The sequence below is a fragment of the Budorcas taxicolor genome, chromosome 19, assembly GCF_023091745.1.
Source record: "Budorcas taxicolor isolate Tak-1 chromosome 19, Takin1.1, whole genome shotgun sequence".
In the NCBI taxonomy this organism is placed as follows: domain Eukaryota; kingdom Metazoa; phylum Chordata; class Mammalia; order Artiodactyla; family Bovidae; genus Budorcas; species Budorcas taxicolor.
Genome location: NC_068928.1, coordinates 44,977,512 through 45,000,240, shown reverse-complemented (window position 1 = coordinate 45,000,240; position 22,729 = coordinate 44,977,512). Strand labels below are relative to the sequence as shown.

Genomic DNA, 22,729 nt, shown 5'->3' with positions numbered 1-22,729 from the left:
TGCTGGAGCCAGTTCCAACTGGTTTGCAGAGCCACCTGAGCAAATCTCTTCCTAACTCCTTAGATCAAGGATGATGCCACATCAGTAACTTGAAATCACCCACGGTGGCAATGTTTGCCTCAGAGAATCGGCAGATGCTATTAGCCAGGCTCCCACCCGTCTGGCAAAGCTGCACACCTTGTCTACAGTTTTAACAACCCCTGATATTGAGTGCCAGCACCTGTTAGGCATTTGGCATCACTTTTTTTGTTATGCTTTTTTGGCCACACCACGCTGCTTGCAGGATCTTAGTTCCCCCACCAGGGATTGAAGCTGTGCTCTTGGCAGTCAAAGTGGGAAATCCTAACCACTGGGCCTTCAGGGAATTCCCACGGCATCACTCTTATTTGCACAAAAATCCTGTAAGCTATTTATTATCGTCCCCATTTCCTATCTGAGGTTTATAATTTTCATGATTTGAATTCAGGTCTCTGCCCACCACACTGGACTGTATGCCTCAATAATACACAGAACCGTGAGATGTGATATCACTGGCAGAGTTGTTAAAGATCATCGGTTAACCGCTGCCCTTATTGACAGGGAAACTGAGCTCAGAGAGGCTCACTATAGCCGTTAACATGGCAGCTGTTAATACGTTAATATGGCAGCTCCCATCTTCCCCCAGTCTCCCAGCGCCTTCGTGTTCACAAAGCCAAGGTCGCTGTCACCTGATGTTCTGCATACATGGTTATTTTTTGGAAACTTTACATTCAGATCTTGACAGTCAGTGTGAGTTATGTTTTGTTTTGCTCGATTTGACCCAGTATTCAATACTCTCAAAAACATATTAAACCTTGATGGGGTGATTTGTTGTGTGCCTCCCTCCCAGATGGGAGCCACCTATTGCCTTGGTCACTGCACTTTCACTGCAGGAATTGGGGTTAGACTTAAAAAAAAAAAAAAAAGAATAAGCAGGGCAGAGCTTTATGACCCAACACTGAACATATCCATCCTGTCTGACAGAAGTTCTGGGGTCTATGCACTTTGGAAAGTAAGTTCCTTCCCACCCCGTCCCAGGCTCTGCCCGCCCCACTGACCAGAGAACTTGGATTTTTGTTCCATGAACATCAGCTAATGCTCAGTGAGGCCTCCTCCCCGACAGACTCTAGTTGAGAAACTGGGCTCCCTTATCCCGCTTCCGCTCTGACCATGGGTATCCCCGTCCCAGGACACCCTTTGCATTTTTTCTGTGTCCACAGCCGGCCCTCCTTCAGTGTCGCGGAGCTGGGGCAAAGGGGCCCGCACCAACCGGCTGGAGGGTGGATGAGACACGACTTCTCAGACTCCAGGCGCCTCTCTCCTTTTACCCCTTCCTGCGGGTACCTTCCTGCGGGTACCTCCACCCCGCCCTGAGAGGCAAAAGCTCCCTGGTCCCTGCTTCGTATCCCCATCCTTGCCTCTCCAGTCCCCGGGTCCTTCAACCGCCCAGTCCCCCACACGCCCTACATCAGGTGAGCTCTCACCTGGGGAGGGTGGGCAGGGGGCCGGGAGGCGGGGCGGGGGCGGACCTGGAGAGGTGGCCCCACCCTCGGGGGGCGGGGCAAGTCTGCAGGGCCAATGAGGCGGGGGGCTCGCCGCTCGGGGACGGGTGCCGCCAGCGCTGCTCCCTCCCCGCCTCCCCGCTCCGCCCAGCTTGGGTTTAAAGCCCTGCGGGCGGCTGGTGGCTGCGCTGCGAGCGCTGCGCGGCGCGAGGAGATGCGACTGGGCTCCGCGCCGCCGGCATCATGCGCCCCCCGCCCGCGCTGGCCCTGGCCGCGCTCTGCCTGCTGGCGCTGCCCGCCGCCGCCGCCGCCGCCTACTTCGGGTCAGTGCCCGCCGCGCCCCGGCCCGCCTGCCTCCCCCTCCTCCCGCTTCAACAAGGCCAACTTTTCCCTTTCGCTGGCCCCGGCCCTGGCGGGATCTCGAACTCAGACCTTAGCACCCAACCCCATCTCGGGGTGGGAGTTAGTGCCCAGAACTCCTCTGGCTTCCCGGACTGGTCCCGAATCGCACCTTCCAGCGTCCGAACTCTGGTCCCCTTCACCTCCGCTTTTCTCACCCAGTCCTGTCCGAGACCTCATCCTGCCCACTAAGCCGGATCTCGGATCCCGGTTCAAGCTCCGGGACTCTGCAGGCGTCTCGGACCTGGTGCCTGCGCGCCCCAGCGCGCCCTGTCCCTGCCCGTCCAAGGAGTCCCTCCCGCGCTCGGACGTCCTCTCCGATCCTCACTTGTGCCCTGTCCGTCCCCATCCTGGGCTCTGTCCAGCCACCAATCCTTGCCTGGGGCTCCCTTCACACCTTCTGCCTTAGCCCTGCGGAGCTGAGACCCGGAGGACTGGATGGATGGGTAGGGTGGGATGTTCGGGGGAGGGGATCGCGCTGATCCAAAAGGGATGGAGGAACCGTCAGACCGTGCGGAGAGTAGGAGGGAACCGTCTGTGGGGGAAATCCAACCAAGTCTCAGACCTGGCGTCAGGTGAATTCTCAGGAGAATGACGAAGAGAGTAAGGGGGAGGTGGTGTATATGATTGGAAAAGGAAGCTCCGAGCTGAGGGTGACATCTGGGGAGAGAATGGGTGGGACCGGGCAGTGTTTGGAGAGCAAGTTACAGGGTAACTGACCCTCCTTCTCTGAACCTGAATTGCAGGGACTTGGTAGAGGAGTTGGGGTCGTGGGTGCGAAGGGACTTTCCTGACCTCCCCCCAAAGTCTGCTCTAAATATATACAGTCTGTTTCTTTAAATCATGGCACTTTTTGTGATCCTCACTCAAATCAAGGTGAGGCTTACAGTCTGACCCAAGCAAAGGCAAAAGCAAGCAAGCCAACAAAACCCAAAAAACATAAACCACCAAGCAAGTGACCTGCCAGAGACTGGTCTTATGGACCTGGCAGGGAGGGGCAAATAAGGGTCAGAGAAGGTCTGAGAGGTCCCTCACAGGAATAGGGCTGTGCGCTAATTTCCAGGTCATGACCCCTGGTTAAAACATGCCTTGGCTGTGGGCAATGGCCTCTCTTGAAATATATAGGGGGTGGGGTGGGAGTAATGTCAGCCCAGACCCTAGGGCTCTGGGCTCAGCTTGCTGGGAAGACCACTGAGGCTCTGGCCTCAGTGTCCCCTTTTGTACAAAGAAGGGGCTGAACTTGGTGTGACTGAGCCCCTCTATCTGCTCTCTGTCAAGGGCACTGCACATTCATTTTGTTTCCCAATGATTTCAGGCTTGGAAAGGCACTGTTGCTGCCTCAGCAGACAGGATAAAATGGTCAGGCACAGTCTCTGGGTTCAATCCCCGATCCATCTACTTGCTAACTGTGTGAGTTTGGCCAAATCACTTAACCTCTCTGTACCTCAGTTTCTTATCTGTAAAATGAGGATAATAGTGCTTATTTCATATGAGTATCATGTGAGTCGGGCTTCCCTGGGGGCTCAGTAGTAAAGAATCCATCTGATCCCCTGGAGAAGATAGTAGCAACCCACCCCAGTATTCTTGCTTGGGAAATTCCGTGGACAAAGGAACCTGGTGGGTCATAGTCCCTAAAGTCGCAAAGCAGTCAGACACAACTTAGCGACTAAACAACAGCAAATCATGTGAGTTAGTGCATGTAAAGCACTTAGAACAAGGTCTTTGTTGTTGTTTAGACCCTGACCCAGGGTCTCCTGCATTGCAGGCAGATTCTTTTGCCACCAGGGAAGCCTGAACAGGGTATAGCATATAGTAAACACACAACTAATGCTACTAATTATTGAGGAGATGAGGTAGAGTGTCTTGATATTTCAGCTCTGACAGGGGTTTCTGAGCTGGAATGGAGTGGGGTATTGGACAAATGGTGCCTGCAGCCTCTTGGATATCAGCTCATTTTCACAATCCTTTTGTTTGCTTGGGCTCAAGGGTTGAGGACAGGGCAAGGGCCAGGTGAGATGGGAGGAGAGGGGCTCCAGGAAGCTGAGACCACCCAAGCTGGTGTGGTTGGAAGGGAAAGGAGTTTGTGGCAGTGCCCAGTGTTAGAATTTGAGGGCTGTAAGCAATGGGGCAGTCTTGGAAACGAAAAGGGAAATCATAGATCGAGCATGAACTAGGGCTGAGATGGATCATATGAGTGTGAGTCCCTCTTCCAAGTTGTGATCTCCACTGGACATAGCTGGCAAAATGTACTCAAGCCACCATAACCCCAGTCTGGGGAGGAAGACACATTCTCAGAGATTAAGGTAAAACTGGGGCTTCGTGCTGTTATGTGTTTGGTCTCAGAGAACAGACAGGAATGAGCCTAAATTCTCCCTGAGGAAGGCCTGTTGTGACTCAGTCAGGCCAGGTTTTCCATCCTACTATTTGAGTTTGCTCTCTGGAAGGACTCTATATCAGTCATTCACACTGTAGTAAGAATAAGAGATAATGTGCTTCTCCCTTCTCCAGATTATTTGCATTTGAAATCTCATTTCTGACCATAAGATCAAGTGTCTTGTCATCCTGATAAAATTCAAACATCAGGAGAACAGGTAAGGCCAATCTTCTTAGGATTTTTAAAATCATCAAATCAGACTTAAGAGTTGGAAGTGACCCCCAAAGTTTCTCTGGTCTAACTCCCTGCTTCAAGCAGGTCATGTATTATTCCTATTTTTCAGATGAAGGGACCATCATCCCCAAGTCAGTGAGCCAGCAACTGCTTCTGGTGCTTTTGCATGAGTCTGGCACCTAATTCTGGTGTTGCTGATAGTATTACTATCATTAGTATTACAGTTTACAAATAATGTTCTTATTCAGCCCCTCCGTCATCTGATCCTCAGACCCATTTTTGAGGTATACAGGATGGATGTAAATAGTTTTCAAAAGGAAACTGAGGGTGAGAAAGTTTCAGTGACTCACTCTGTGTCACACAGCAAGCTAGTGGGAGAGGCAGCATAGAAATCAGGTCCTGCTGCCAGTCGGGGCTCTTCATTTGACAGAGAGCATTAGCTACCAGAGCTAATATCATGTGGTCTTCCAGGAGAGCCACAGCTGTAAAGGAGCTGCAGAGGGTGAAGTGGGGAGAGGGTTGCCTCCCTCTCCTATTCGGTTAACTCTGTTAGACACTCTTGGCTGTTGTGGGTTGGGTGGGGCCCCAACATTCTCCTCTGTCCTCAACAGTGAGATAGGATGCTATGAACTCTGCTCCCATAGATGGCCTGATGACAGTGAGATGGGAGGTAGAAAGGTTTGTCCTAACTCCAGACCACTCCTCTGTGCTGTCCATGATCAAGTCACTTGCCTCCAAGGTCTTTAGCATCTGGAGGGTCTAAGGTTCCCTAACCAGACGGCTCTGGCTTGGACATCTAGGATTGCTCAAGAGTTCATGTTTTGGCTCAGTTGGCTTGGGAATTCTGAAAATATTAACTTCTGTGGTGTTTTATAAATGCATACTCACTGTATTATGTGATGAGCTGAGAATATGATAAGCCTTGTCATCCAATTCAGTCTTTAAGTCATGAATTTTGTGTCCAGAAATAGTTAATGTGGATGCAATTGTTAAAATTATAGTTGACTCTGGTGGTGCTTTGCACACGTGTGGCCTCTGCACTGTTTGTGTTTCTTTCCTGTCTAAGGATGGTACAGATAGGTTTAGGAAAGCACAGTCTTAAGTAGTTGCTCAGATGGTAAAGAATCCACCTACAATGCAGGAGACCTGGGTTCGATTCCTGGCTCAGGAAGATCCCTTGGAGAAGGAAATGGCAACCCACTCCAGTATCCTTGCCTGGAGAATCCCATGGACAGAGGAGCCTGGGGGGCTATATTCCACGGGGTGGAAAAGAGTCAGACACGATTGAGCAACTAACACTGATCGCTAATCTTTGCCTCTTGCCAGCTGTGTGACCTCAGGCACATGTCTTCACCTTTCTGAGCTTTGGGTGATGATAATACCCATCTTAAAGGCTGGTGTGAGGCTTGAGACAATGAATGAAAGGGCCTGACAGGGTACCTGGCACATACTAAGAGCTCAGTACGGGCTCACTCTTGGTGGCTGCTGGGATTCTCATTATCTTCTTGGGTTGTAGAGGTGTCATTGTGCAGAAGCAAGATACGACCTTAATTTTTTTCAAAACCAACATCACACACAATAAAATGCATGCATTCTAAGTGCACGATTTGGTTTTTAACGAACGTATGCCTCTGTGTAAGCACCACCTCAATTACTGTATGGAACTGTACCATCATCTCAAAGGACTCCTCGTGTTTGTTTGCAGTCAGCACTCCTCCACCAGCCTCAGGTCACCACTCCCCTGCTTTCTGTCGCTTGAGACAGTTTTGCCCATTGTAGAATTTCATATAAATGGAATCATAGAGTATATAGCCTTTTGAGTCTGAATTGTTTTGTGCAAAATAATGTTTTTGAAATTATCCACATGGTGGTATGTATCAGTAGCACTTTCCGTTTTCCTTGCTGAGTAGTATTCTATTGTTTGGGTGTACCACAATTTGTTTATTCATTCACCAGTTGATGGACATTTGGATTGTTTTCAGTTTGGGGCTCTTCCAAATAAAGCTGCTGTGAACATTCGTGTACATCCCTTTTGGTGGACAGATGTTTTTATTTCTCTTGGATATACATCTAGGACTAGATTTCTGGATCTTCTGGTATATATATTTAACTTTATAAGAAATGGTGGAATAGCGTTCCAAAGTGGTTGTACCACTTTACACAGTAATGTACGAGAGTTCTAGTTGCTTCATATTCTTTTCTGTTGTCAGTCTTAGTTTTGGCCATTTTAGTAGGTATGTATTGGTGTCTCATTGTGATTTTAATTTGCATTTTTCCACTGATGAATACTGTGCTGAACATTTTCTATGTGCACATTCATCATTTGAATATCTTTTTCATTGAGTTATTTGTCTTCTTATTATTGAGTTGTAAGGGTTCTTTACATATTTTGGATTTAAGTCCTTTATCAGAATTTATTGGCAATATTTTATCCCTGTCTGTAGCTTGCCTCTTCATTTTTCTTATTGTTACCTTTCAAAGAACACAATTTTTTAAAAACTCTTTCCAGACAGAGGAATTTTATTTATTCATGTTTTGGCCACGCCATGCAGCATGTGGGATCTTCCCTGACTAGTGACTGAACCTGTACCCCCTACATGGGGAGCACAGAGTTTCAACCACTGGACCACCAGGGAAATCCTGGGACAGAAGTTTTTAATTGTGATGAAGTACAGTTTTTGAACTTTTCTTTGTATGGTTTGTGCTTTTCATTTCTCCCATTCAAGAAATTTCTGTCCATTAGAGGTTGCAAAGATTTTGTCCTGTTTTCTTCTAGAAACTTCACAGTTTAGCCCTTACACTTAGGTCTATGATTGTTGGAGGGTTAACTTATATGGATGGTGTGAGGTAAGAATTGAAGTTTACTGTTTTCAGTAAATATAGACAAATGTAGATATCAACTTGTTACAGCACCATTTGTCAAAAGGTGATCCTTTCTTTATTGTCATCTTTATTGCAAATCAATTGACCCAATATATGAGGGCTTATTTCTGGACTCTCTGTTCTATTTGGTAAGCTTATGGGCGTGAACTTGAGCAAACTCCAGGAGATAGTGAAGGACCGGGAAGCCTGGCCTGCTGCAGTCCATGGGGTTGCAAAGAGTTGGACATGACTTTGCAACTGAACACCAACAACAAAGCTTATCTTTGGGCCAGTACCACAGTCTTGATGACTGCCACTGTGTGGTAAATCTTGAAACCAAGTACTATACATTCTGTCCTTTTTCAAAATTGTTTTGACCATTCTAGATCCTTTATGTTTCCACATAACTTTTAGTATCAACTTATTGATATCTGTAGGAAGGCCTGCTAGGATTTTGCTGGGGATTGCACCGAATCTGTAAGTCAATTTGCCTTCTGACAATATTGAGTCTATTGGTTTATAAACTGGCCGTATCTCTCTTAGGGGAGCTTTTAAAATTTCTTTCAGTAATTTTCAGTGTATGGATCTTACCAACATTAAAAAAATTATTCCTAAGTGTTTTATGTATTTGGATTTTTTTGAACAGTGCTAGGAATTGACTGGGTCCTGAGAAAAACAGGGTTAGAGAGAAGAAAGGAAGAAATTTTACTGCTTTGGGGTGGTAGATTGCAAGCCAAACATCACTGATAAGAATCATTGCATTTGGAAAAGGAATTTAGACTGGCTTGTCTCTAGCTCAGCACTAACTCTTGAGAAGCTGGGCTCTAGAGCTGAGGTCAAACCAGCCTCCTCCATGGATGGTGGTGAAGTTTCTGAGGCTGACGGAGGGAAACAGAGGAAAGAGAAGCAAGGGTTGGGGAGGGACTCCTGGGCTGGAAGCTCCTAAGAAAAGAGGTCCTGGTGCCTTTAGGCTTGTGTGCTCAGGTAGAAGTTGGGCTCAGGAGGAGGTGGGCCAGGTGCCGTGAGTGTCACCCTCACTTTGGTATCAGCCTAAGCAGGATGGGACACAGCCTAAGGCCCTGCTTTAGTGTAAGGAGCACTGGACTTGGAATCACACAGATAGAGTGCAAATCCTCCCGCCAACCACTTACTAACGGTGACCCAGGGCAAGTCAGTGGGCTGCTCTGACCTCAGTTTTTCCATCTATAAAATGGCTAATCCTTACCTCGTAGGGTTGTTAATAAGGGTTTTGTGTATATAAGTGCTGAAATGCTATCCACATATATGGAGTCCAAGAAATCTAGTGATCTGTCTTAGAGAATCCCAAGTAGAGGAGCATCTTTTTGACATTTGTTGCTTCCTCTCTTCCTCTTTTATCCCAATCATTGTATAATTTGAATCCTTCCTATGCCCTCTATGTGCATAATCTTATTTAACCAAATGATATCCCAGGAGGTAGGTGATGGTGGAATTCTCTTCCTTTAGAGGTGAATATGGGGGAAAAGCTCAGACAGGCCAAGTGCCTTGCCCAAAGTCACAGAGCTACTGATGGGCTGCACCTAGACTTGAATTCTAGTCTGTTAGAATCTGGAGCCAACTTCTTCATCCCTCTCTCCTGCTGATGCCCAGCTGAGACCTGGGCAGCTCTGACCTGAGTCCTCCACCCTCTATCACTTGGCATATGTCATAGGTATCTCTGGCACTACATGTCTTCAACTCTAGGTACGTTACCTAATTTTTTATGTGCTCATGTTTCGGATTCATGCATAGCATCCTTCAAGCAGAAGTCTTGGGACTCCATTGTTGGTCAGCTCCCCCCACAATCCCTAGCATTGCCTCCTGGTCCATAGTGAGCGTCAGGGTGGGTAGTCCCCTTTCCTTTCTGCTGACCCTTCCTTATCCCCTGAACCTCCCTCTCTGCCCTGTCTATTGGCTATTTCTGCATGGCCCTCTCAGCATAAGCTGCCTGGCCATGACCTGCCCTCTGTCTGGACAGGAACAGGAAGCAAAGTGGCGAGCCCCCATCAGACTCTGGAAGTCAGCCACACCTGACCTTCCGTGGGAATCCTGGGAGCAGCAGAGATGAGCTGGGGTCGGGGCCAGACACTTCAAGCCCAGACTCTCTCACTGGGAGACTTTCAAAGAGCCAAGAGAAAATCAAACCACCATATTCAGTCAGTCCTGGAAATTCCAAAGAGTCTAATTTAAGGGTAAGAGCAGAGAAGCTCCACTTTCCCCATAGTGACCATCCCTTTGAGGCCAGATGTGTATTATACTATTTTTATATTAAAGATAATACATATACCATGTATCACATAACATCCTTAGCAATGTGGAGGGCAGCAGCCAGTAATCAGACATGATTATTTTTGCAGAAAAACATCTATGCGTTGAGATAAAGACCATGAGTATTCTCATGTCGGTTTAGGTCAAGTCTTGCTGCCACATGAGTCCACCAGAACCATACCAAAAAAACTGTAGTTGTCCGAGCATCCTGGAGTCTTGAATCATGGAAGAAATTTTGTGAACCTGCAGTAAACTTCCAGAACATAATCATGAGAGGAGGTGCAGGTTGAGTTTTAAAGAAATACCTGGGCCAAGTTGTCACTGCGTATCAAGGGAGGCTCTGGCTGACCAAGCATAGCTTGTCCCCCGAAACAGGTTCAGAGGGGCTGAGCTAGTCGGAGGAGTCAGGGTCTGACTGACTGAAACCAGACTGCCTGGAGATCTGGTACTGGCGAGAGCGCACTCCAGTTGCCTGTCTGAGGGCTGGGGAGGGTGTGGCCACAGGGCAGCTCCTTCAAAGCCACTCCCTTCCGGAGCCACGCCCTCCGGAGCCACGCCCTTCTGGAGCAAGGCTTGAGTTTGGGAAGATTTCATGGTGGGATTGGGGGTCACTGGGTGACCCCTGCAGCCTGGGACTGAGACAGCAGGGAGGCCAGTGACTTGGGCCTGGAGGGCTGGGAAGAAGCTGAGGAAGAGCCTGGACATACACCCTCTGCTTGGTCCTCTGAGGGATGTATGCAGTCAGCAGGTGTTGGGCTGGGGCTGGGGGACCTCTGGGGATGAGAAACCAGGACCTCTCCTAAGGGGGTTACAGGCTACTTGGAGAGACTCTCTCTACAGCCCTGAGGAGGAAGGAAAAAAAAGTGTGAACCATGCAGAACTAACGGTGCTATAATCCCAAAAAACTGAGAGACGTCAGAGAAGTTGGATGGTTAGAGTGGGATGGGGCTGGCAAGTAAGGAGGACTTCTGGAAGAGGCAGACAAACATCTTAGCCTGTTAAAGCTGGATGGGGCCTCAGGATCGCCTTTCCCATTCCCTGCGTTTTTGAGTCAAGTTTTGAAAAAGGCTGTGGTTATGAGTCCCGGGGATCCATGAGGGCTTTGTGGACTGGGGAAGGCAACCTAGGTAGTGGTTATATCATGAAGAAAGGCATGGAGGTTGGATTACTTTAGCCAAGACAGGAGGACAAGCAAGAGCCTGGCCTGAGATGAGGGGCCCTTTGCTACAGCCCTCGTTGGCTCTGCATCCAGGACAGTCCAGTGCGGGAGCTTACTCTGGTCCTGCTCTGGAAGACCCTGCTGTCTTCCCAAGGAAGCTTTTTACAACTCCATCCATCCCCCGGGGCTGTCCTGACCACTCTGGCCCTCACCAGGTCTATTCAGGGAAGGGTTTGTTGATGAGGTGGAAGTGCCTGCCATCTTTAGAGGGGAGGGGTGTGGAGGGGCGTGGGCCATTCCTGGGTCCCGCCTGCAGACGAATGGAAGCTGCGTGGAACCTGCAGCCTGGGACATCTCCTGGAGCATCTGCGAACAATGGAATTGTCCTCATCACAGGCGGTTGCACATGGGGCATTCACCAGGGGCCAAGCACTCAGGGCCCGCAGCCCCGCCTGAGCCTGCCTGTCCTCATTGAGGAGGGTGACCACCCAAGAGCCTGCCAAGCTGGTTAGTTGGTCAGCTTACCATGGTTAAAAAAAACTTGGCAGAAGTCACCCAGCCCATGAGCCAGGTCCCATGGTTGGGGCAGAGCTGGTGGGGGTGTTGCTTGCCCCATTGTGATACAGCCTCAGTGACTACTTGCTTTTCTCTGCAGTTGCCACACTGTGTCTTCCAAACTGTTAATACTCCTCCGCTGGCTCAGGGCTGGGCCTGTGAACCCAAGAAGCTGGGGAAGTTTATCTTAAGCCTTCCAGCCCCCCTTTTCCCTTCCCCTTCCCTTCCTCACCCCAGGCTTCCTCTTTCTCTCTTCATGATCCCAGACTCTCTCCTTTCAGCTTCTCTTATCTAGCAAAGTGTTCTCAGGCGCTAGCCTTATTATATCAGACTGTCACACTTCAGTATGAATTGGCGGTCCACTTTAAGTTTTATTTTTGACTCTTGGCTGAAGAGAAACTCAGTTTTTAGACCAGGGTCCTTCTCTCCCTTTAACTGCCCAGGGGGCCTGAGGAGGAGACCTGACCAAGCTTCCATTCCTTCTGTCCTACCCATCTCATGTTCCTATCACCCTGGACATTTACTATGATGATGGCTGATTCTGTTTCCCTGAAATATTACATTAAAATGGAAAGCAGAAACTCTCAGTCTTGATAGAAGCAGTCAGGAGACCTGGGGTGCAGACCCAGGCTTGCCATTAACTCAGGGTCATCTGAGACAAAAAAAAAAACCCCTTAGATGAACCTCCAGGGCACCAGAGAAGTCAAAACAGAGACCTATCGACTTGGTAAACCTCTGGCCCTTCCTGCCTGCCCTCAGGAGGTTCTGGGGTAGCTTCCAGGAGGCATTAGGGCAAAACTTCTGGACTAGGTGATCCTGAAGGGTTTCCCGAGTCCTGGAATGTACTGATTCAAATAATGTACGTTTGGACACAGCCAGGGAACGAGGGGAGATGTTTATCACCCCAGACTTGTGTGGGGCTGGGAGGCCACCCCTCCATAGCCACCATGCCACCTGATTTGTAGTGTACGTGCCGAAGACCAAGACCCCCTCCTCATCTCCAGCCTGAGCCTGAGTGCAGTGGGAGGCAGACAGGAGGAGGAAGCGGAAAGCATTTCCTCCACAGATGTTGCACCAGCCACGCTCTAAATATCCGAGATTGTTGAGATGCAAAGCAAGCTGGTTGGGCGGGCTGCTTGCTGCCCACTTAGCTCCTGAGCACATAGTCCATGATGCCATCCTCCGCAGGCATCCCCTGGAAAACAGGAAGTGGAGCGGTTCTTGGAGAGACAAACCCACAGCTGGGCCAGGCTCTTTTCTCCCTGAGCCAGGGGTGGGCTGGGGGATGAGGCTCTGGGGTGGGCTCCAGGGTGGGGCGGGGGGAGGTGTACTGATTCAGTCCTCGAGGTTCTGAGGCAGAGAGCTGGGGAGGAAAGGAAGGCTGCGACCCAGACAGGGATGTAGTGAGCAGTCTGGTGGCTTTTGGTTTTCTTTGGCCTGAAGCTGATGCTCAGTATTGAAATTTAAATAAATGAGTGAGTGAAAGGAGTGGGGAGCAGGACTTGGAATAAAGGTGGGAAACGGTACCTGCCAAATTTGCCATTAAGGCTGCTCACTAAGGACATCTTCTCGGAGGAGGTATGAGGTGACAGTGAGTCTTGTCAAGGAGAGAGGAATGTGAAGGATGGAGGGAGGGAGGTGCTTCTCAGGAGCATAAACCTCGGGGGCCCCTCAGATGACAGAGGGGAGAGGAGCCAGGGGTGTTGAGGGTTCCCCTCCCTACTGTTCTGAAAAAGGACTGCCTGGAGCCATGTGCCCTCTTCCTGGCCCAGACACTGCCCTCACTAACTCTCCCCTTCAGGGAAGAGGTGGGGAGTGGAGGGCGTGGGTTGGGGTGGGGAGTGTGTGTGTTTAGGGGGGCTTAGTGAGGGCAGGAGAGGTGGGCTGAGATGTTTGAGATGAAAGCACAAAAGGCCCACTTACCATGCAAATGGCCCTGCAGCGGAAACCTGTTATCAGCAGGATCTAATAGGGTTTTTCAGGGCCAAGTCCAATGCTCCAGGCAGGGCAAGGCTTTCCTGGTTCCCAGGTAACTGCCTGCAGTTGGCACGGGCCCGGGTGCCAGGCACACCTCCTGGTCCCTCCAGCTAAGGGTCCAGACAGGTTGCCCTTACCCAGCACCCTGGGAACCGCCAGTCTTGTCCTGTGGCACCTACCTGCTCACCCACCCACATCCTAGGGGTGGCCTCCTCTGGAACCATCGGACCCTCTCAAGCAGAAACGTGGATGGGGGTGGGGGTTGGAAGAACAGAGCCGGGCACCTCCAGTGATGGGAAATGCTCTCCCCCTGCTCGGCCTTCTCCAGCGAGCTCCTGAGAGCTTCCTCCTGCCCCCTCGCCACCGCAGGCCTCCCACTGCAGGCAGGAGGAGCCTGGCTGAGGTCAGGTTTTTACCCTGATGGTGTTAGCAGATCTGATCCGGTTCCTGAGCAGCTACTGATGGTTCCCCCAGGAGCTGGGCTGGTTCAAAGCCTTCTCCTTCCCCTGCCCCCTTGGGGTCTGGGGTCCCTCACAACCTTGAGGTTGTGACGGCATGTCCCAGCACCCAGCACAGCACCTGGCACATAGCAGATGCTTAAGAATAACACTTATGGGACTTCCCTGATGGTCAATGGCTGAGACTCGGAGCTCCCAATGCAGGGGGGGCAGGTTTAATCCCTGGTCAGGGAACTAGATCTTGCATGCCACAACAAAGGCTGAAGATCCTGTGTGCTACAACTAAGACCCAGGACAGCCAAATATATATATATTTTTTAAAGAAAAGTGACAGTTCTTGTAAGCTTACACTTCTTGTAAGCTCCAATGACCTGGAGCTTACTGTGTGCCAGGCACTGTTCTAAGAGCTTTACAGATGTTAATTCATTTAATCTTCACAATATGCTTAGCTGCTCAGTCCTGTCTGACACTTTGTGACCCCATGGATGTAGCCTGCCAGGCTCCTCTGTCCATGGGATTCCCCAGGCAAGAGTACTGGAGTGGGTAACCATGCCCTCCTCCAGGGGATCTTCCTGACACAGGTATGGAACCTGGATCTCCTGCATTGCAGGTGGATTCTTTACTGTCTGAGCCACCAGGGAACCCCAGTCTTCACAACAACCATGTGAAAGGTCCTGTGATGTCTGCCTGTCACAGGCGAGGCACAAAGAGGTGAAGCGCCTTGCCCAAGGTGGCACAGCTAGGAAGAGGTAGAAGTGGGATTTGAGCCGAGGCAGTCTGGCTGTGGTCTGGCTCTCCCACTAGACAAGGTGTATTTGTTGTATAGAATGAGCTTGGGGCTGAGAGGACATCCCTGGGGTCACCAGTGAGTGAGGGCAGACCTGGAACCAGACTCCCCAGGGCTAAACAGCCTTGAGGGTCCTTGGGTCCCCACACTCTAGGAGATTGTGGGTGATCATTCCGGGAAGAACTTCTAGTTCTGCTCATGGGTTTGGTGGTCCCTGGGGTCCTGTTGATGCTAGACCAGTGCTTCCCCCAAAGCCTGGGAGAACCTGCTTTTGCTTCCTTCAAGGTCATCCCAGATGGAGCAGCTTTACAAAACAAAATATAATTATGTATTTATTTACTTGGCTATGTCGGGTCTTAGCTGCTGTGTGTGGGCTCCAGAGTGTGGCTCAGTAGTTGTGGCATCTGGGCTTAGTTGCTCCACAGCATGTGGGATCCTAGCTCCCTCACCAGGGATTGAACCCACATCCTCTGCCTTGGAAGGTGGATTCTTAACCACTGGACCCCCAGGGAAATGCCCTAGATGGAGCAGCTTTAGCCAAAACTATGGATGGGGTGAGCCTTGGACAAGGCGAAAGGAGGCAGGGGTGAGAAAGGCTGGGTGATTGCAAGGGGGGCTTGGGAAGGTGGGATGTGAGATGAAATCCTGAGGGGCACCCTCGACTTTTTCCCACTTTGGAGGGAAACAGGTAGCCTGGGAAGTGACTGGAGAGTTTCTGAGGTCAAAGCCAATGGCATCTCATTGTGTGTGAGTGGGGACTTCTGGTCTTATCATCCTGAGCACCAAGGGCCATTGGCTGAGGGTGCAGAGGGCAGAGGGGTGCAGGCTGGGGACAAAGAGGAGAGGAGAATGGAGCTGGTCACATGGGGTCACTGCTTTCCTAATGGGCCGTGAGAGGCTGCAGTCAGCCTGAAAGAGCCCAATAGGAAACAGGAATGGGGGAGACAGACCAGCTGGGCCAAAGCAGGTACAACCGACGAAGGCGAGGTTGTCCTGTGTGGCTCAGGGGCACTTGAGTCAGGCAGAGGGCTGAAGGCACTCTTGTCCCTCAGTCTGGAAGGGCACTTGGCAAGTTCACAGATTATCCATCCTCTGTGCTTCAGTTCTGAACACTGGTCACTTGCTTGGTTGATAGCATCTGACCTGACCAGGGGGCAGGGTCTTCATTACAACCACAGGTTTTGTCTTAATGTTTACTTGATCTCTGATTTTTCATCTGAACCTCAAGGAGCTCAATTAACACGTGGGGGATGGAGATTTTTGCAGAAGGGCCTGGTGGATGGGGTTCTCAGGCCTGGGGTGCCAGAAAGGATGGTTTCTTAAAGGAGAACTGATCATGCCCATGGACCCTGGAACAGACTGGAACCTCCAACACCTATAATTCTCCTGAGGTCCAAGAAGAAACCATCTCTAGCAGATACCTTGGCATCCGTAGGGCATGTGTTACAGCGTTTACTAGCATGGTTTAAGGAAACCAGTTGAAGTATTTTCCAAGTTTAATGTCACAGTACTCTTCCTTCAAAGGAAAAATGATCCCAGACTGTAACAAAGAAAACAAATATTGGGTTGGCCAAAAAGATCGTTCGGGTTTTTCCATAACATCTTACAATAAAACTTGAACAAATTTTTTGGCCAACCCAGTAAAAGGGAAACTGGGTGGTATGTCTCTCAACTGTCTTCCTAGGCCCTTAAGGGGGTCCCTGAGGCTGTGAGGGGGTACTTTTTGAGAGCAACCCTGGCCAGACCAGAGCCCAGTGTGGCCTGAGGCTCCTGTGCGGTTGACTGCCTTTCCTGACCATTAATCGCTACTAAGTGTCATTACTGCTAATAAAATTAACCGACTTTATACTGGACTCCTGGGGCCATCAATCACAGGGCCAATTACACGAAATTTAAAAACACAAGGAACTGTTGATGGGGGAAAAGGTGTTTGCTGAGCCGAGCTCACAAGGACAGCCCAGGGAGTGTGGTACTCCATAGCTGTCAGGAGGTGATGATCAGGGACAACATGCTCAATTAGACAAATTGACTCCCAGCCTTGATGTTGTTCTATAGACAGCAGTGTCTCAAGCAAGAACAGTGATGACCACAGGGAGACTATGGGGCCAGGGACTGAAAAGCTCCCGAAATTCTCCCTCCCATTTTTACTTCTGCTTTTCTCTCTATGTTTGAGTCACTTTTTCTCTCTTTGGATCAGCTTTCTCTGTATCTCCTGAATTACAAGCCCAGTCACCCAAAGAAAGAGAGAAAGCAACTGAGTGCTCTAAGCCAAATTCCTAATTCCCAGAGAAAGAATGGATTGGCCCAGCGTGGGTCATGTGATCCTCAGTGGTCCAATCAACAGGCCAGAGCAGCAAGGTCACATGGTATAAAATGGCTGACAGGGTAACCATGGTGGTAGAAATACCAGGTAGGCAGCCAACCCAGCAGGTGTCTGCAAGAGTAATTTAAGGGACTTAGTAATAAGCACTCAAAATATGGTAGATATGGGAATTCCCTGGTGGTCCAGGGATAAGGACTCCGCATTTTCACTGTCGGGACCAGCTTCAATCCCTGACTGGAAACTAAAATCCCACAAGCCATGCAGCACAGCCAAAAAAACCCAAAACCATGGTAGATAATATTGTAGAATATAGTAGAATATAAGTTATATAATATAGGTCTAATGATATAAAAATAATATGCAAATGTCATTTGAGACAAACCTTGAAGGATGTGCAGCCCTGTTGGCCCAAAATTCCCAGCATTCCCTGCTTGTCCTCTTACCTGTCAATCACTACTACAAGGGAGGTCCCAATTTCTGAAACACAAGAACTGCCTGAGCAGAAATTGTCCTTCACACCCGCCGCTGGTGTGGGGAGGAAGACATTTGAGGGGCTAGATGGCTGCTGTGCCCTTTGCTCCTGCAGCCCCCAAGCTACCCTCTACACTGGAGGCTGGTCAGGGTGGGGCCTCCTGGGCTGGAGTTGACAGCAGGTTCTGCTCTGGACCTGCCAAGGGTCGAGCTCTAAGGAGGGTTTCCTGCCAGACTGCAGGGAGGGGTTTGGGTGTAGACCTGGTGGACTGGAAATTTACCCATTTGCCCCCAGATTAATGATTAACGGGTCCCTGCCCTCACCCTGTCTGGGAGGGGAGCCCAGGGCCAGGCTGGGCCGGGAGGAGCCTGATAGCATCTGTCTCTACTCAGGAGTTTCAGAGATATGCTCCACACTGGGTTGGCTGCACCTGATGCATTTGGAATCTACGGGTACTCTCTGGGGGCACTTGGGGCCTGGCCAGGACCCACACCCTCCCTGGGGCAGACAGGCAGGGTGTGGCATCCAGCCAGATGTCCTGGCTGGGGCAGGTGGCTCCAAACAGGAGAGCCATGCCCTTGGCTCTGTGGGATGCAGCTTCTCTGAGCACTCAGGGCTGGCCACAGGGCCTGCCTTGGCTGGCGGTGCTTGAGCACAAATGCCAAGTGTCACATCCAAGCAGGAGCTTAAGAGCCAGCACCTGCTTCCACCTTTGATCTTTTCCCATGGTTATAAGGCCAGCATATTCCAGAAAGGGGCTGCATCCTGGTTGCCAGATTGATGTATATGTTCTACCCACACCGAGGGCCACCAGGGTCCAGGAAACAGCAGATAACTTGAACTGGGAGAAACATCTCACGGATCGCTTCTGGGGGGAGGGAAGGTGAGCTCTATTTGTAGTCCTCACCTTGCTGCTGATCTGCGGTGAAAAGAGGGCTAGTCAGCACCTCTTTGTAAAACCTAAAACCTTTGTTTCCTTATCTGGACAATGGGAAGATTCTGGCCAGGTTAGAGAGTAAAGCATCTTGCAAGAGGAAAGAGTTGAGAAACTCCAGCCAGGGGGAAAGTGAAACAGCAAGTCCAAGACTCTGTGGTTAGTAACTTTTCATACAATCCTCCCAGCAGTGCAGGAGGTGGAGAGGATGACTCTTTCCACTTCCCAGAGGAGAAAAATCAGTCCTTCTGGAAGACACAGCTAGGAAGTGACAGTCAAGCCACTGGAACGTGGCAGCCTGACTCAAGCATCCCTGGACTTCAGATACAGCAGAAGAAGTCAGGGGCTGATAGCCGGATGGAAATGCAGCTTCTTCATCTGCATCCACCTGTCCATCCATCCACCCACCCTTCCTTCATCTCTCCATCCTCCCAATCTTCCATCCATTCAGGTATTCCCCAAGTATCTCTTGGTAGCAGACATGGAGTGGCCAGATGGTTAAAAATCTATGGGGATTGTAGAGACAAGTTAGGTTGGCCTGGTGTTACTTGGGCAGCTACCTAATGTAAGGGGGAGAGGGATGCCAGGGCCATTGGCTGGACACCTTCTCAGTGGCTACATCCTTCTGCCACCCCCTCTTAGCAACATGGCTCTCCCTTTCTGGAAGCAGCTAATAACTACATGCGGCATTTCCCAAACTGCCCTGATTCTCAATGCTGCCCAGGGAATGTGGTAAATATACAGATTCCCAGGCCCTATTCCAGACCAAGAGAAGCAGAACTGTTAAGTATAGATCCTAGGCATCTGTATTTTTTTTGGAGTTTAAAAGAAAAAAAATTTTTTAATTAAAAAGGTTTTTTTTTTTTTTGCCACACTATGTGGCATGTGGGATCATAGTCTCCTAACCAGGGATTGAACCCATACCCGCTGTGTTGGAAGCATGGGGTCTTAGCCACTGAGTCACCAGAAAAGTCCTGGGCATCTCTATTTTAAGTAAGCATGCCATATGATTTTTCTGATTCAGCAAGTTTGGGAAACAAGGTGGATAAGAAGAGCAGAGACTTTGGCTTCCAGAAAACTTGTGTTTGAAATCTTTCACTCACCCTTGTTTTAAGCACCTTGATTTCCTCCTCTGTAAAGTGGGGTCAGCCTCCCTCCCAGAAGGCCAAATAATCCAGCCCCCAAGAAGGCCCCCTTCCCCTCACCTGTCCCCCATCCTTAGGGATTGTCATCTTTCACCTTCAATCACAACCCCCAAGGGTCACTGGTCTCCCTTCTCTTGCTCCCTTTAGACTGACCGGGCGGGAGGTCCTGACGCCCTTCCCCGGGCTGGGCACCGCTGCCCCAGCACAAGGTGGGGCCCACCTGAAGCAGTGCGACCTCCTAAAGTTGTCCCGCCGGCAGAAGCAGCTCTGTCGGCGGGAGCCAGGCTTGGCTGAGACCCTGCAGGACGCCGCGCACCTCAGCCTGCTCGAGTGCCAGTTTCAGTTCCGGCATGAGCGCTGGAACTGCAGCCTGGAGGGGAGGACGGGGCTGCTCAAGAGAGGTAGGGAGGAGGGTGGGGAGGAGGGTGAGAAGGAGCCAAGGGAGGAGAATTGGGAGGAGGAGGCTTGGAGCAGGAGGGTTGGGGGGAGAACCTAGAGGAGGAGGGCTGCCTTTCCTGCTCCCCAGGCCCCTGTCCCCAGTCCACGATGCTTTTATGATCCCAGCTCAGAAACAGGTTGGTCCAACTTGCTCACACATCACCTTGGAGTCAAGATCAGTGGTTTAGCCCAGCTTTGGTGCTCACCAGGTGCCTAAGTCACTTTTCTCTGCATCTGTGTTTTCATCTGTTCAGTAGAAGAAGCAGCCCCCATCCTACCGCCCTGAGAACCTGGGCACACACCCTGCAGGGAACAGGAAGCTCCATTTAGACAGCAACTTGCAGCCTGAGTTTAAGGGGTGGGCGACAGGGCAAGTGCCCTGAACTGTGTCCTCGGGGTCACACGCCCCTCGTGTTCACCACAGCAGCCCCTCCCTCCAGCCCATCTATCCTCAGAGGGCAGCTCACAGCCCCTGAGCCCACTCTTCTCCTCCCTCCCAATCCCACCCCTTGGCCCGACCCAGGTTTCAAGGAGACGGCCTTCCTGTATGCGGTGTCCGCGGCCGCCCTCACGCACACTCTAGCCCGGGCCTGCAGCGCTGGCCGCATGGAGCGGTGCACCTGTGATGACTCCCCGGGCCTCGAGAGCCGGCAAGCCTGGCAGTGGGGCGTGTGTGGTGACAACCTCAAGTATAGCACCAAGTTCCTGAACAACTTCCTGGGGCCCAAGAGAGGAAGCAAAGATCTGCGGGCACGGACAGACGCCCACAACACCCACGTGGGCATCAAGGTGAGTGCATCGCTGGGTGCAGAGCAGGGGAGCCGGGTCTCTAGGAGGCCAGTACCCCCCCTGCTACCTCCCCGCTCCCCGCCACAGGACACACACAGAGGCGGTCCAGGATGAGCCTCATCCTTTCAGCCAGTGTTCCTCGGGCATCTACTCTGGATGGTTGTCAAGTACCAGGCAGTGGGGAAGAGTCCTGGGCATCATAGGCTGATGGGCAGCAGGTGGGAGCCTGGCTTGGTGAGGCAGGAACGTGTTTGGAGGAGGGTCTCCATTCCAAGCACTGCCCTTCCTGGAGGCCCTAGGAGCCAATGCTGTTTGAAAACTGATCTGGTACATCCCCTGGCCCTCCTCCCTTTTACAGATGGGAAGACAGAGAAGGCCCAGAGAGGGGAAGGGCCTTAGCTGAGGTCACACAGCAGTGGAAAGACTGGAGTGTAAAAAGTATCCAGGTCTGTTGGGACCGGGAAGCTGGGAGAAGCTCGGGCTCTATTTCTTTAAGAGACTGAGTTCTGTGTCCTGTGTTCTCATCACTGAGTTGGTATAAACCAGGGCTGCTGTGTTCAGTTGTGCAAGCTGTCTGCTCCACAGGAACTTTGGGCCAGGGGAAGTGCTGGGGGTGAGATCCAGCCCCCGCTGCTCTCACCAAAGTGTGAGGACTGTCTCTGCCCAGGAGAAGGGGCGCCTAGAGCTAGTTTGCCCTAATGTGCCACGTGGGCCAGCTTGAGTTTTAGCTGCCCGCCCCATGTGGACCTCCCCTGTCTCTCTCCCATCCTCCTGTGGCTCCCCGGCCACAGCTGGTGCTCCGGGGGCTGCAGCCTGGAGGCCCCTGACCACGCCTCCCTCCTGCCTCTCCTCGCAGGCCGTGAAGAGTGGCCTCCGGACCACGTGTAAGTGCCATGGCGTGTCTGGCTCCTGCGCCGTGCGCACCTGCTGGAAGCAGCTGTCCCCGTTCCGCGAGACAGGCCAGGTGCTGAAGCTGCGCTACGACTCAGCCGTCAAGGTGTCCAGTGCCACCAATGAGGCCTTGGGCCGCCTGGAGCTGTGGGCACCGGCCAGACCAGGCAGCCCCACCCAGGGCCCGGCGCCGCGGCCCGGGGACCTGGTCTACATGGAGGACTCCCCCAGTTTCTGCCGGCCCAGCAAGTACTCGCCTGGCACAGGGGGCAGGGTGTGCTCCCGCGAGGCCAGCTGCAGCAGCCTGTGCTGCGGGCGGGGCTACGACACCCAGAGCCGCCTGGCGGCCTTCTCTTGCCACTGCCAGGTGCAGTGGTGCTGCTATGTGGAGTGCCAGCAGTGTGTGCGGGAGGAGCTTGTTTACACCTGTAAGCACTAGGCCCACTGCCCAGTGTGCCAGCCAGGCGCTGCCAGGACCTCCCATGGCACCGGGCCACCTCCAGGCCGCCCAGCTGTCCGGCCGCTCCCCCTCCCACCGCGCTCCCGCCGACCCAGGCAGAAGCACGTGCCATGCACATGATCACCCACGTGCGTGCCAGCGCACTCATGCCCCTCTCCCCATTGGCTCCCATCAGTCTTCCCCTCTCTCAGCTCTCAGCAAGGAGAGCCCCACCCCTGAACCTGAGGGTCCCCAGCCTGGTTGAGGACTTGGAGCAGGAAGGCAGAGCGGAAAGGATGTAGAGAGAACTAAGGGAGACCCAGAGGAGGGCAGGACTGAGGTTTTAGAGAGGAGAAAGAGTACATCTCGCCATCACGAATCCTGGGATTAGTGGCCTAAAGCCAGCCGGAGGTTGGGAAGTGATCTTCTCAGCCAAGAAGGCCCAGGGAGGCAGGGTCAGCTGGAAGCTAAGGCTGGAGTCTGGCTGGGATGGGTCAGGTCAGCCCTCAGGCCCTACCCAGGTGATAGTCAACCCCGGGGGTCATATACCTTCATTTCTGTACCCTGGAGCTTTGCTGTGCTAGAGATGGAAGGAAAGGCCAGGTGGTAGGAGCTGCTGGTCTGGAGAAAGGAAAGCAGGAGTCAGATATGTGCCCTGGATCCTTGTGATTTGGTTTTTAAAGTATG

The 22,729-nt window shown here is 51.5% G+C and overlaps 1 protein-coding gene across 1 annotated transcript; it reads left to right on the top strand.

Moving 5' to 3' along the window:
- The first annotated feature begins 1,188 nt into the window (after nucleotides 1-1,188).
- On the top strand, nucleotides 1,189-22,042 carry WNT9B (Wnt family member 9B). Its single transcript, XM_052658635.1, has 7 exons — nucleotides 1,189-1,192; nucleotides 1,445-1,490; nucleotides 1,685-1,843; nucleotides 2,082-2,249; nucleotides 19,633-19,886; nucleotides 20,447-20,712; nucleotides 21,569-22,042. Exons 1-7 carry the CDS (start codon nucleotides 1,189-1,191, stop codon nucleotides 22,040-22,042), a joined length of 1,371 nt encoding a protein of 456 aa, XP_052514595.1.
- Nucleotides 22,043-22,729: the final 687 nt, after the last annotated feature.

What these genes read in the sequence shown, in the direction of transcription:
- WNT9B (XM_052658635.1), top strand. An exon ending in GCCGCCGCCGCCTACTTCGG is followed by an intron (nt 1,844 to 2,081) that starts GTCAGTGCCCGC and finishes TTTCTCACCCAG; the next exon opens with TCCTGTCCGAGACCTCATCC. An exon ending in ACACCCACGTGGGCATCAAG is followed by an intron (nt 20,713 to 21,568) that starts GTGAGTGCATCG and finishes CTCTCCTCGCAG; the next exon opens with GCCGTGAAGAGTGGCCTCCG.